Source organism: Saimiri boliviensis, chromosome 14 (genome assembly GCF_048565385.1).
Source record: "Saimiri boliviensis isolate mSaiBol1 chromosome 14, mSaiBol1.pri, whole genome shotgun sequence".
NCBI classification, from domain to species: Eukaryota; Metazoa; Chordata; class Mammalia; order Primates; family Cebidae; genus Saimiri; species Saimiri boliviensis.
Window position 1 is genome coordinate 37120952 of NC_133462.1, and position 12222 is coordinate 37133173.

The 12222-nt window shown below is 50.1% G+C and overlaps 1 protein-coding gene across 1 annotated transcript in view; it reads left to right on the forward strand.

Moving 5' to 3' along the window:
* The first annotated feature begins 314 nt into the window (after positions 1-314).
* Positions 315-12222, forward strand: part of OLFM2 (olfactomedin 2) — an 81105-nt gene continuing 69197 nt past the window's right edge. The window contains exon 1 of the mRNA XM_039465605.2: positions 315-528. Coding sequence (XP_039321539.1) covers positions 466-528 — 63 coding nt within the window. The 5' untranslated portion in view covers positions 315-465. The remainder of the gene's footprint in view (positions 529-12222) is intronic.

Below are 12222 nucleotides of genomic sequence, written 5' to 3' on the forward strand. Positions count from 1 at the left end.
TACTCCTGTCCCCCAACCATTCATCCCCCTCGCTCCTGCAAGGTGGGAAATGCCCGCGGAGGCTGAAATTTACAAACACGTGACGGGCACCCCTCCCCCACCTCCGCGACCCGCTCCCGGAATGGCCTGGGGGTTAGGGGGCGCTGCCGAGTCTTGTCCTCAGGTCCCCTCGCCGGTGCTGGCTCCCCCACTTCCCCGTCCCGCGGCCCCCCCAACCCGACCCTGCTGGAGCTGCTCCCGAGGAGGAGCTGGGGGCGGGGCGGGGGGCGGAGCCCGCAACAAAGACTCGGAGCGAGCGGGCGAGGGGGCGGGGGTGGGGCGGAATCCCGGCCGCCGGCTAGGCGGGGGGAGGCGGCGGCTCAGGGTCGCCCCGGCCGGGCGGGCGGGGTCGCGCCTGGTGGCGGTCCCCGCGCCGAGGCGCCGCTAGGGCGGGCGGGGGTCGGGACGCCGGGCCGGGGGCGCGTCATGTGGCCGCTCACGGTCCCGCCGCCGCTGCTGCTGCTGCTGTGCTCAGGCCTGGCCGGACAGGTAGGGACCCGGCGGGCAGGTGCGGGCGCGGGCGGCTCCGGGAGGGAGGGGGGCGCGGAGGGTTCCAGGGGAAACGGGGTCGGGAGGCTCCACGAGCCCCCCAAGCTGCTGGGCGGCGAGGGGCCGGGGTCGCAGCGGGGGAGGGGCCGGGACGTGCGCTCTCTGGCTTGGAGGAGGACAAGGGGGGCTTCACATCCAGCCTCAAGCTGAGCTGGTTTGGGGGGGTGGCATCTTTGCGGTTCTCAACCCCTCCATGACCTGGAGCCCCCACCCCGCCATCTCACTGGAGCTGAATGGGGTTGGGAGGGAAACTTCGGGGGGCTCTGGAGGGGGGTGGTCGCTTACCCTTGACTTCCTCATCGGGGCCGAGATGCCCAGTTTCTGAAGACCCTCACTCCTCGCCTGCACCCCCCGCCAGTGTGGGGCTGGGGGCGGGACTCACGTGAGGGTGACTGACGGGGACGCGTGTGAAATGCTTTGGGGGTGCAGGGTAAACGTGTGTGTCTTTGTGTTGTGGTTGGGTGTGACGGCGGGGCCGGGGGAGTTTGTGTGGCCGTAGCCAGGGGTGGGGGGGTTGTCCCACTAGTGCACGAGTTGGGGTGTGATCGGTACGTGAGACAGTGTCTGTGTGTGACCGTGTCCTCATGACTGACTCCAGATAACAGGGTGTTGTACAATACGTGTGTGGCCAGGTGTGTGGCTGTGTGAGAGCCTTGGAGTGAGCCATGTGCTATTTATTCTGTGCCTTTGGGTAAATCACTCTAAAAGGGTGTGTGTGTGTGTGTGTGCAAGCGCTGTGTGTGCAAACGTGTTCATCCATGCACGTGTGTCTCTTGGTGCCTCGCACACACCATTCATGCCCTTACAGAAGCAAGTCTCTCTCCCCATGGCACCCCTCTCTTGGGCACGTTCAGGGAGCCTTGCAAAATGTGGGGCATCCAAGCTCTCTTTTGCTATTGGAAAGCCCCTCTCCTCCTCCATTTTGGGGTTGAGAGCACCCCCAAGTTCTCAAATCTGTAGGAATTCACAGGAAAGCTGGGATCAAAAATAATAAAATAGTCATTATAACAGTGATCATTCATTACTTGCTTATGTGAGGGGTGCTGTTTCAACCACACAGCACCCCTCACATAGGCATTGAACACTAAGGCATTTAACCCCCTCTGCCTCCTCCCTACTAGGGCATGGTATTGTTACCCTCATTTTATAGATGGGGAAACTGAGGCACAGAAAAGTTAAATCACTTGCTCAAGCTCTAGAGTGACAGAGGTAGGACTGAACCAAGGCAGTCTGGCTCCTGAGCCCACATGATTACCCCTCTTGTTAAACAATCCACTCCATGGGTGTGGACAGCGTCCGTGAAGCCGCTGGTTTTTTAGGTGGATACAAAGAGGCAAAGCAATCTGGGGACCTTCCCTTTCCTCAATCAAGAAAATAATCAGACCCTTGTACTTATCTGGAGGAGGATGTTAGGAGGAATGGAGGTTAGACTCCAGATGGGATTTCCAGACCACTAGGAGAGATTGTGGGGTCTCCTTCCTCGCTCCTCTGTTTCCCCACGAATGTCAGCACCCACACGCTGGGTGGGATAGGGAGTGTACCCAGCGCCAGGCATCAGGCCGCACACAGTAGGTACTCAATGGATGTGTGAGCCCGAGAGAAGCAAAGAGACACACCTGAGAGAGACAAGAGACCAAAAGAGGCATACACTCGAGAAACCAATGAAAAAAAAAATTAACCAGGAATCAAGTTGAATTATCCTTGAAGCCACCTCCCTGGGGCTTCTCTCCTCCACTCCCTACTAGGGGGACCCTAGATTTTCTGCCTTCTCACCAAGATTGGCTAGGGTGCCAGAGTTTGCTGCCAGAGGTGCAATTGGAGGGTGAATCCTACAGCCCCCAGGGCTGGGAGGGAGTTGCTTGGGGGGCGGGACTAACGAGGTCAGTGAAGGCGGGGCTAAAGGACGACGCGGGCGTGGCCAAATGAGGTAATCCATTAGGGCGGGGTGGTGAAATCCGGCTGCAGGCTGCAGTGCCTCCAGGCGGCTGCCGCGGGAACTACATGGTTGTGAAACAGCTCCGGTGCCCCATACACCCCCTTGGCGTTGGCCCACCCAGCCTGGCACCCCAGGGAAAGAAGGGGTCTGCAGAAAGAATGCTCTGCCCCCTCTTCGCTCCCTCCATCACTTTCCAAAGACTTCTTCCCTGTCCCTGATGGGCCCAGGGGTTCTTCCTAGAAATCACTCACTAATCCATTCAATGAACAGATATGATTATGCACTGGTCATACAGCCACCAACCGAGTCAAATCTCTGCTCTCCCGGAGTTAACCTAGCAGAGGAGACAGAAAATAATAGAATAACTATGTAATAGTGTCAACAACTAAATACGCATATGATACAATGTAGATTGCATGAAGAATAACAGTTAAGGTATAGAAGATTAGGCCAGGTGTGGTAGCTCACCCCTGTAATCCCAGCACTTTGGGAGGCTGAGGCAGGTGGATCATGAGGTCAGGATTTCAAGACCAGCCTGACCAACATGGTGAAACCCCATCTCTACTAAAAATACAAAGTTAGCCGGGTGTGGTGGTGTATGCCTGTAATCCCAGCTACTTGGGAGGCTGAGGCAGGAGAATCGCTTGAATTCAGGAGGCAGAGGTTGTGGTGAGCCGAGATCATGCCATTGCACTCCAGCCTGGGGGACAAGAGCAAAAATCTGTCTCAAAAAAAAAAAAAAAAAAAAATAGAGTGATAGCAGACTGGCACAGAGGCTCATGCCTATAATCCCAGAACTTTGGGAGGCCAAAGTAGGTGGATCGCTTGAGGTCAGGAGTTCGAGACCAGCCCGGCCAATGTGGTGAAACCCCGTCTCTACTAAAAATACAAAAATTAGCTGGGTATGGTACACCCCTGTAGTTCCAGCTACTCGGGAGGCTGAGGCAGGAGAACTGCTTGAACTCAGGAGGTGGAGCTTGCAGCAAGCCGAGGTTATGCCACTGCATTCCAGCCTGGGCAACAGAGCAAGACTCTGTCTCAAAAAAAAAAAAAAAAAAAAAACAATAAATAAATAAAATAAGAGGGTGGGGGCTATTTGCACTGGTGTGGTCAGGGAATGTGTTTCTAAGGAGGTGCCATTTGAGGTGACCTCTGAAGGAGGTAAGAGGGAGCCTTGTGAGTGTCCAGGGGAAGAGCATTCAAGGTGGGAGGAACAGAAGGTGCAAAGACCCTGGGGTAAGAATAAGCTTGGTGAGTTTCAGGAGCAGTGTGGATGCTGGTGTGCCTGGAGAGGAGTGAGTAATGGGGAGGTGCGGGGAGATGAGACCGGGGAAGCCAGACCACTTAGGAACTTGTAAGCTCTAGGCAGAAGTTTGGATTTGACCCAGAGAGCAGGAAAGCAGGGCCTGTCAGAGGCATTGTCCATCCATCCAGGATCTATCCAAAATCTTCTCGGTTCTGGCCTGGGAGACACTTTGGGGCTATGAGAGAGCTTGATAGTTCTGAGCCCCACTATTTTCCTTACGGAAAAGATGCCTTCCTGATCCCTGGGAAGTCCTCCCTCAGATCTAGCTACATCGTTGGCACTATCTGGGTTTGGGGTCAACTCTTTCCTGGGGCCTGCAGAGGATGGGGAGAGGGAATCATTGAGTTTAGATAACGTGCCTCGGGGAGTGTTGCAGGAGGAGCAACTTCCCGCTTGTTCCCTCCTCCTGCAGCACTGTTCCCCCCAAGTAACTATCTCTGATTTCTGCTTAAATGTCACCTCCTCCAAGAGGCCCATCCTGGACAGCTAGGTAAAATAGTCCCCTTCTGCTACTCTCTGAGGGCTTACTCCATGTTATTTTTCTTTTCTTTCTTCTTCTTTTTTTTTTTGCTTGTATTTTTTGAGACTGAGTCTCACTCTGTTGCCCAGGCTGGAGTGCAGTGGCATGATCTCTGCTCACTGCAACCTTTGCCTCAAAGGGTTCAAGCGATTCTCCTGCCTCATCCTCCTGAGTAGCTGGGACTGCAGGCACGTGCCACCCCATGCCTGGCTAGTTTTTTTGCATTTTTAGTAGATGAGGTTTCACCATGTTGGCCAGGCTGGTCTCAAACTCCTGATCTCAGGTGATGTGGTGCCCGAAGTGCTGGGATTACAGGCGTGAGCCCCCGTGCCTGGCCATGTTTTTCTTTATAGCTCTCGTTTCCACATTTCTATGATTCTTCATTCAGTCATTGTCTATTTCCCCACTAGAGCGGCAGTTTATCAGGGTTCAGCCAGCTTTGTTGTTTCTCCACTGTCTAGAACAGAGGCTGACACACAGTAAATGCTCAAGAAATACCTGCTGAATGAATGGATGGATGGATGGACCACCTCACACACACACAGTGTCTTTCTTTCTCAAACCACAGGATTCTTTTTTTTTTTTTTTTTTTTTTTTTTTTTTGAGGCGGAGTTTCGCTCTTGTTACCCAGGCTGGAGTGCAATGGCGCGATCTCGGCTCACCGCAACCTCCGCCTCCTGGGTTCAGGCAATTCTCCTGCCTCAGCCTCCTGAGTAGCTGGGATCACAGGCATGCGCCACCATGCCCAGCTAATTTTTTGTGTTTTTAGTAGAGACGGGGTTTCACCTTGTTGACCAGGATGGTCTTGATCTCTTGACCTCGTGATCCACCCGCCTCGGCCTCCCAAAGTGCTGGGATTACAGGCTTGAGCCACCGCGCCCGGCCAGGATTCTTGTATCAAGAGAGTATCGGAGGAACACTTGCTCCTGGATCGAAGGCACCAAGAAAACCTATTATTCAGTCCAGGTGTGATGGCTGACACCTGTGATCCCAGCATTTTGGGAGACCAAAGCCAGAGGGTCTCTTGAGGCCAGGAGTTTGAGACCAGCCTGAGCAATACAGCAAGATCCCATCTCTACAATAACTTTTTCTTTCTTTCTTTCTTTTTTATTTTTGAGATCGAGTCTTGTTCTGTCACCCATGCTGGAGTATAGTCGTGTGATTATCTCAGCTCACTGTAACTTCTGCCTCCCGGGCTCACGAGATTCTTGTGCCTCAGCCTCCCGAGTAGCTGAGACTACAAGGGTGTGCCACCACATCCGGCTAATTTTTGTATTTTTGGTAGAAACAGGGTTTCACCATGTTGACCAGGCTGGTCTCAAACTCCTGACCTCAAGTGGTCCACCTCCCTCGGCCTCCCAAAGTGCTGGGATTACAGGCGTGAGCCCCCGTGCCCGGTTTTTACAGTAACTTTGTTAAAAATTGGCCAGGCTTGTAGTTCTACTCAGGAGGATGAGGTGTGAGGATCACTTGAGCCTGGGGGTTCAAGGCTGCAGTGAGCTATGATTGCACCACTGCACAACCGCTTGGATAACACAGGGAGACCCTATCTCCATAAAAAAAGAAAGAAAACCTATCTTCTTTACCCGTGCCTGAAATTCCACCCTGATAGGGCACTGCTATTTAGGGGTAAGACGTTCACCTGGGGCTCCTTCAGAGCATGTAACTGTCCCAGGGGAGGGAAGTGAACGATTTAAAGACTCCGAGTTAGTGTAGCCCGGTGGGGGCTGTGTTTAATAGTGTGGAGCTTGGGCGCCATCTAGTGGTAGAATGAAGTTTGTTCAGGGACTCCGTCTCTGTGACTAAGGTGGGTGAAGATAATGTGGTTTTGCGCCTGTGCGTGTGCATTTGAGTATGTGGGATGGGGGTGCCCAGGTCAGGGTAAAACGGGTGAGATACTCGCCGCGGGTGCAAACGTGTTTAAAATTTGATGATGATGATGATGATGATGATGATGATGATGATTTTTTGGAGATGGAGTCTTGCTGTACTGCCCAGATTACAGGGCCGTGGTGCAATCTCAGCTCACTGCAACCTTTGCCTCCCGGATTCAAGCAATTCTCCTGCCTCAGCCTCCCAAGTAGCTGGGATTACAGGCGCGCGTCACCACACCTGGCTAATTGTTTTTTATTTATTTATTTTTATTTTTAGTAGAGACGGGGTTTTCACCACGTTGGCCAGGCTGGTCCCAAACTCCTGACCTCAGATGATCCGCCCACCTTGGCCTCCCAAAGTGCTAGGATTACAGGCATGAGCCACCGTGCCTGGCCTATTTCTATGACACGGTCTTGCATGCTGGAGTGCAGTGGTGTAATCAGAGCTCACTGCAGCCTCCAACTCCTGGGCTCAAGTGATTCTTCTGCCTTAGCCTCCTGAATAGCTAGAGTGACAGGTACATGGTACAGTATTCAGCTATTGTGCAAAATTTAAGGGGATGCCAAAAAACAACAACCACAACCCAGTAACCAAAAGAAATAATATATATATATATTTTGAGACGGAGTTTCGCTCTTGTTACCCAGGCTGGAGTGCAATGGCATGATCTCGGCTCACCGCAACCTCCGCCTCCTGGGTTCAGGCAATTCTCCTGCCTCAGCTTCATAAATAATATTTTAATGGAACATTTTAAGAAAATCTAAATTAATGCAAAAAAATCTATGATGAACAAAGTCAAAATTTTAAATAAATGTGTGAGCACCTCTGAACTTGGCACAGCTCCCCTCACTCTAATTTTGGCCCCTAGGCATGTGTCTGTGGCGTCATGTGTGTACGTGTATGTTTGGTGGCTGTGTGCATGTTCAGGGACCATGAGCATAGGGACATGCTTGTATCATCATCACACCAGTGACTGTACCCATGTAGGCCAACCATATGGGTATGTGTGGATTTCTGATGAGCCCAGTGGCCGGTGTGAGTAGTGAATTTGTAGCTCCAGGATTCAGTGTCAGTGCTTGGGAGGCAGTAATGTGCTATTTTCATTTGTTTATTTATTTATTTATTTATTTTATTTTTTTCAGAGAGAGTCTCACTCTGTTGCCCAGGCTGGAGTGCAGTGGCGTGATCTCGGCTCACTGCAAACTCTGCCTCCTGGGTTCAAGCGATTTTCCTGCCTCAGCCTCCTGACTAGGTGGGACTACAGGCACGTGCCACCACACTCGGCTAATTTTTGTATTTTTAGTAGAGACAGGGTGTCACCATGTTGGTCAGGATGGTCTTGATCTCTTGACCTTATGATCTGCCTCTCTTGTCCTCCCAAACTGCTAGAATTGCAGGTGTGAGCCACAGTGCCCGGCCATTTCTCTAGTAATTTCTATGAGAAAGACTCCGATGGAGGCACTCACTCACTCAGGAGGGACATGACACAGTCCGCTCTGAGTGGCTGTCAGTTGCCAAATTTGGGAAACAGATGCAGCAGATACATGGTACAAAGCCAGATGTCAAGAGTCAAGTGGGCTTCCTGGGGGAGGTGGCATTTGAGGTGAGCCTTGAAGGATGAGTGAGTGAAGACTGGAGGGTGGATGCTGAAGAAAGTTGTTGGTCATGCTGACAAGACCTGGTGGGTTTACTGTTATTTTACACTTGATTCTAGCCATGTGTCTGGAAATGGGAACTAGGGTAGCATGTGATTGATGCCTGTGGTGGGTGCAGGTAGGAAAAGGGAAGTGAGCTTGAAAAGGTAGGTTGTGATTTGACTGTAAAGGCTTCAAAAGCTGTGTTAAGGATGTTAGAATTTATTTCTTTATATTTTTTCGGGATGGAGTCTCACTCTTGTCATCCAGACTGGAGTGTAATGGCACGATCTCAGCTCACTGCAAGCTCCCCCTCTCAGGTTCAAGCAATTCTCCTGCCTCAGATTCCCAAGTAACTGGGATTACAGGTACCCAACACCATGCCTGACTAATTTTTGTATTTTTAGGGGTTTCACCATGTTGGCCAGGCTGGTCTCAAACTCCTGACCTCGTGATCTGCCTGCCTCGGGCTACCATAGTGCTGGGATTACAGGCATCAGCCACCATGCGCAGCCCTATCTATTTATTTTGAGAGATTTATTCTTGCTCTGCTGCTCAGGCTGGAGTGCAGTGGTGTGATCAGAATTCACTGCAGCCTCAAACTCCTGTGCTCAGGCAATCCTCCCACCTCAGCCACCTGAGTCACTGGGACCGCAGGCATGTGCCACCATGCCCATATAATTTTTAAATTTTTTTTCTAGAGACAGGGTCTCACTATATTGTCCAGACTGGTCTTGAACTCCTTGGCTCATAAGATCTCCCTCCTCAGCCTCCCAAAGTGCTGGGATTACAGGCAGGAGCCACTGCACTTGGCCTAGAATTTATTGAGCTGGTAATAGTGACTCATAGAAGAGGGGGTGTGTGTTTAAATGGAAGACTTTAAAAATTTGTAATTGCGGTAAAATATACATAATATAAAATTTATCACCTTAGTCATTTTTTAAGTGTACAGTTCAGTAATGTTAAATACACTCACATTGTTATGCAACCAATTTCCAGAAATCTTATCTTGCAAAACTGAAAGTCCGCCCCCATGAAACACTAACTTCCCACGCCCCTCCCTCAGCCCCTGGCACCCACCATTCTACTTTCTGTCTCTATGAACCTGATGGCTCTAGGGACCTCATGAATGGAACCACGCAGTGTTCGTCTTTATCATGTCTGGTATATACCACTTAGCATAATGCCCTCAAGGTTCATCCATGTCGTAGCACGTGTCAGAATTTCCATCCTTTTTTTTTTTTTTTTTTTTTTTTTTTTTTTTTTTTTTTTAAGACAGGCTCGCTCTGTCGCCCAGGCTGGATCTCGGCTCACTGCAACCTCCGCCTCCTGGATTCAAGCAATCCTGTCTCAGCCTCCCAAGTAGCTGACAGGCACGTGCCACCATACCTGGCTAATTTTTTTACTAATATTTTTAGTAGAGACAGAGTTTCGCCATGTTGGCCAGGCTGGTTTTGAACTCCTGACCTCAAGTGATCTGCCTGCCTCGGCCTTACAAAGTGATAGGATTACAGGTGTTAGCCACCACACCCAGCCTAGAATTTCTGTCCTTTTAAAGGCTGAATCATATTTCATTTCATGGATACACCACATTTTATTTATCCTTCATTCATCAATAAATAGATACTGGGTTGTTTTCACCTTTAAAAAAAAGTTTTGGGCCGAGCACGGTGGCTCATGCCTGTAATCCCAACACTTTGGAAGGCCAAAGCGGGTGGATCACCTAAGGTCAGGAGTTCGAGACCAGCCTGGCCAACATGGTGAAACCCCATTTCTATTTCATATATAATAAAAATTTTAATTTTAGAGATAAGGTATCTTTCTGTCACTCAGGCTGGAATGTGGTGGCACCATCATGGCTCACTGTGGCCTTGATCTCCTGGGCTCCAGGGATCATCCCACCTCAGCCTCCTGAGTAGCTGGGACTACAGGTGCATTCCATCACACCTGGCTAATTCTTAAATTTTTTTTTTTTTTTTTTTTTTTTTTTTTGAGACAGAGTCTCCCTCTGTTGCCCAGACTGGAATGGGGTGGTACAATCTCTGCTCACTGCAACTTCTGCTTCCCAGGTTGAAGCAATTCTCTGCCTCAGCCCCCCAAGTAGCTGGGATTACAGGTGGCCACCACCATGCCTGGCTATTTTTTTGTATTTTTAGTAGAGATAGGGATTCACCATCTTGGCTAGGCTGCTCTTGAACTCCTGACCTCGTGATCCACCCATCTGGGCCTCCCAAAGTGCTAGGATTATAGGTGTGAGCCACTGCGCCCAGTCACTCATTTTTTTTTTTTTTTTTTTTTTTTTTTTTTTTGTAGAGATGGGGTCTTGTCATCTTGCTTAAGCAGGTCTTGAATTCATGGCCTGAAGCAATCCCCTCACCTCAGCCTTCCAAAGTGCTGGGATTACAGGTGTGAGCCCCCGCACCTGGCCTGTTTGTTTTCACCTTTGGGCTTTCTTGAATAATACTGCTATGATCATGGGTGTACAAATATCTCTTTGAGACACTGGATTCAAGTATTTTGTGTACATATTCAGAAGTAGTATTGCTGGGCCAGGCATGGCGGCTCACACCTGTAATCCCAGCAATTAGGAGGCTGAGGTGGGCGGATTGCTTGAGCCCAGGAGTTTGAGACCAGCTTTAGCAACATGGTGAAACCCTGTCTCTACAACAAATTAGCTGTGCTTGTGGTCCCAGGTACTTGGGAGGCTGAGGTGGGAGGATCACTTGAACCCGGGAGGTCAGGGCTACAGTGAGCCATGATTATACCACTGCCTGAGTGACAGGGTAAGATCCTGTTTCAAAAAAAGTAACTATGCTTTAAGTTTTTGAGGATGTACAATAATACTTCCACAGCAGGTGCACTGTTTTACAAAGGTTCCTATTTTTCCACTTCCTCATCAACACCTGTTATTTCTGTCTGAAAGTTTCTGACCACAACGTTTTTGTCAACTGAATAATATATAACTTGTTTTGTTTTGTTTAAACAGGGTCTCACTCTGTCAGCCAGGCTAGAGTGCAGTGGCATGATCTCGGCTCACTGCAGCCTCCGCCTTCTGGACTCAAGCCATTCTCCCACCCCAGCCTCCCAACACCCCTAGTAGCTGGGACTACACACGGCCACGCCTGGCAAATTTTTTGTAGAGATGGGGATTTCACTGTGTTGCCTAGGCTGGTCTCGAATTCCTGGGCTCAAACCACCCGCCTGCCTCAGCCTCGCAAAGTACTGGGATTACAGGCATAAGCCATGGCGCCCAGCCATAACTTTGTTTTACGTGTGTTTCTGTTTTAGAATATCATATGTATATATATAAATCAGATATATATATATATCATATATATTTTTTTGATTCATTAACATTGAACTCCCGGCCAATAGCACTAGATCTGATGCCTGAATGAAGCTTCTCTAACACGTTTTTTTCTCCGTGAGACACATCACAGCCTTCTTGCACTTCGAAACACTAGACTACACTTTGGCACCGTGCGTGGGGGCCACTGAAGATAGCGAAGTCATCAACAAACAGCACAAAAATATGAAAAGCTTGGCACTAAATGGAGCATAAAAAAGACGCTTGTGTGTAGTTTCAGAGCTGGAGCAAGAACACAGCGCGTCTCATTAGACCTCAGTGGGGAAGGTGCGTGTCGGGCGACTGAAGTATGTTGTCAGGCTGGGTGCAGTGGCTCACGCCTGTAATCCTGGTACTTTGGGTGGCCAGGGTGGAAGGATGGCTTCAGCCCAGGCCAATCTCTACAGAAAAGAAAAAAGACAGAGATGGTGTCTCCTTCTGTTTCCTAGGCTGGAATTGAGTGGTGCGATCTCAACTCACTGCAACCTCCACCTCCTGGGTTCAAGCGATTCTTGTGCGTCAGCCTCCCGAGAAGCTGGGACTATAGGCACATGCCACCACGCCCAGCTAATTTTTATATTTTTAGGAGAGATGGGGTTTCGGCATGTTGCCCAGGCTGGTCTTGAACTCCTGACCTCGGGTGGTCCTTCCACCTCAGCCTCCCTAAGTGCTGGGATTACAGGCATTAGCTAAGCATGGTGCTGCCTGCCTGTAGTCCCAGCTACTTGGGAGGATTGCTTGAGCCCAGGAGGTAAAGGCTGCAGTGAGCTATGATTCCACCACTGCACTCTAGTCTGTTTCTTTCTTCTTCTTTTTTTTTTTTTTCTGAGACAGAGTCTTCCTGTGTCACCTAGGCTGGAGTGCAGTGGCACAATCTTGGCTCACTGCAACCTCTGCCTCCTGGGTTCAAGTGATTCTCATATGTCAGCTTCCTAAGCATCTAACATTACAGCCATGCACCCACCATACCTGGCTAACTTTTATATATGTAATAGAGATGGGGTTTCACTATGTTGA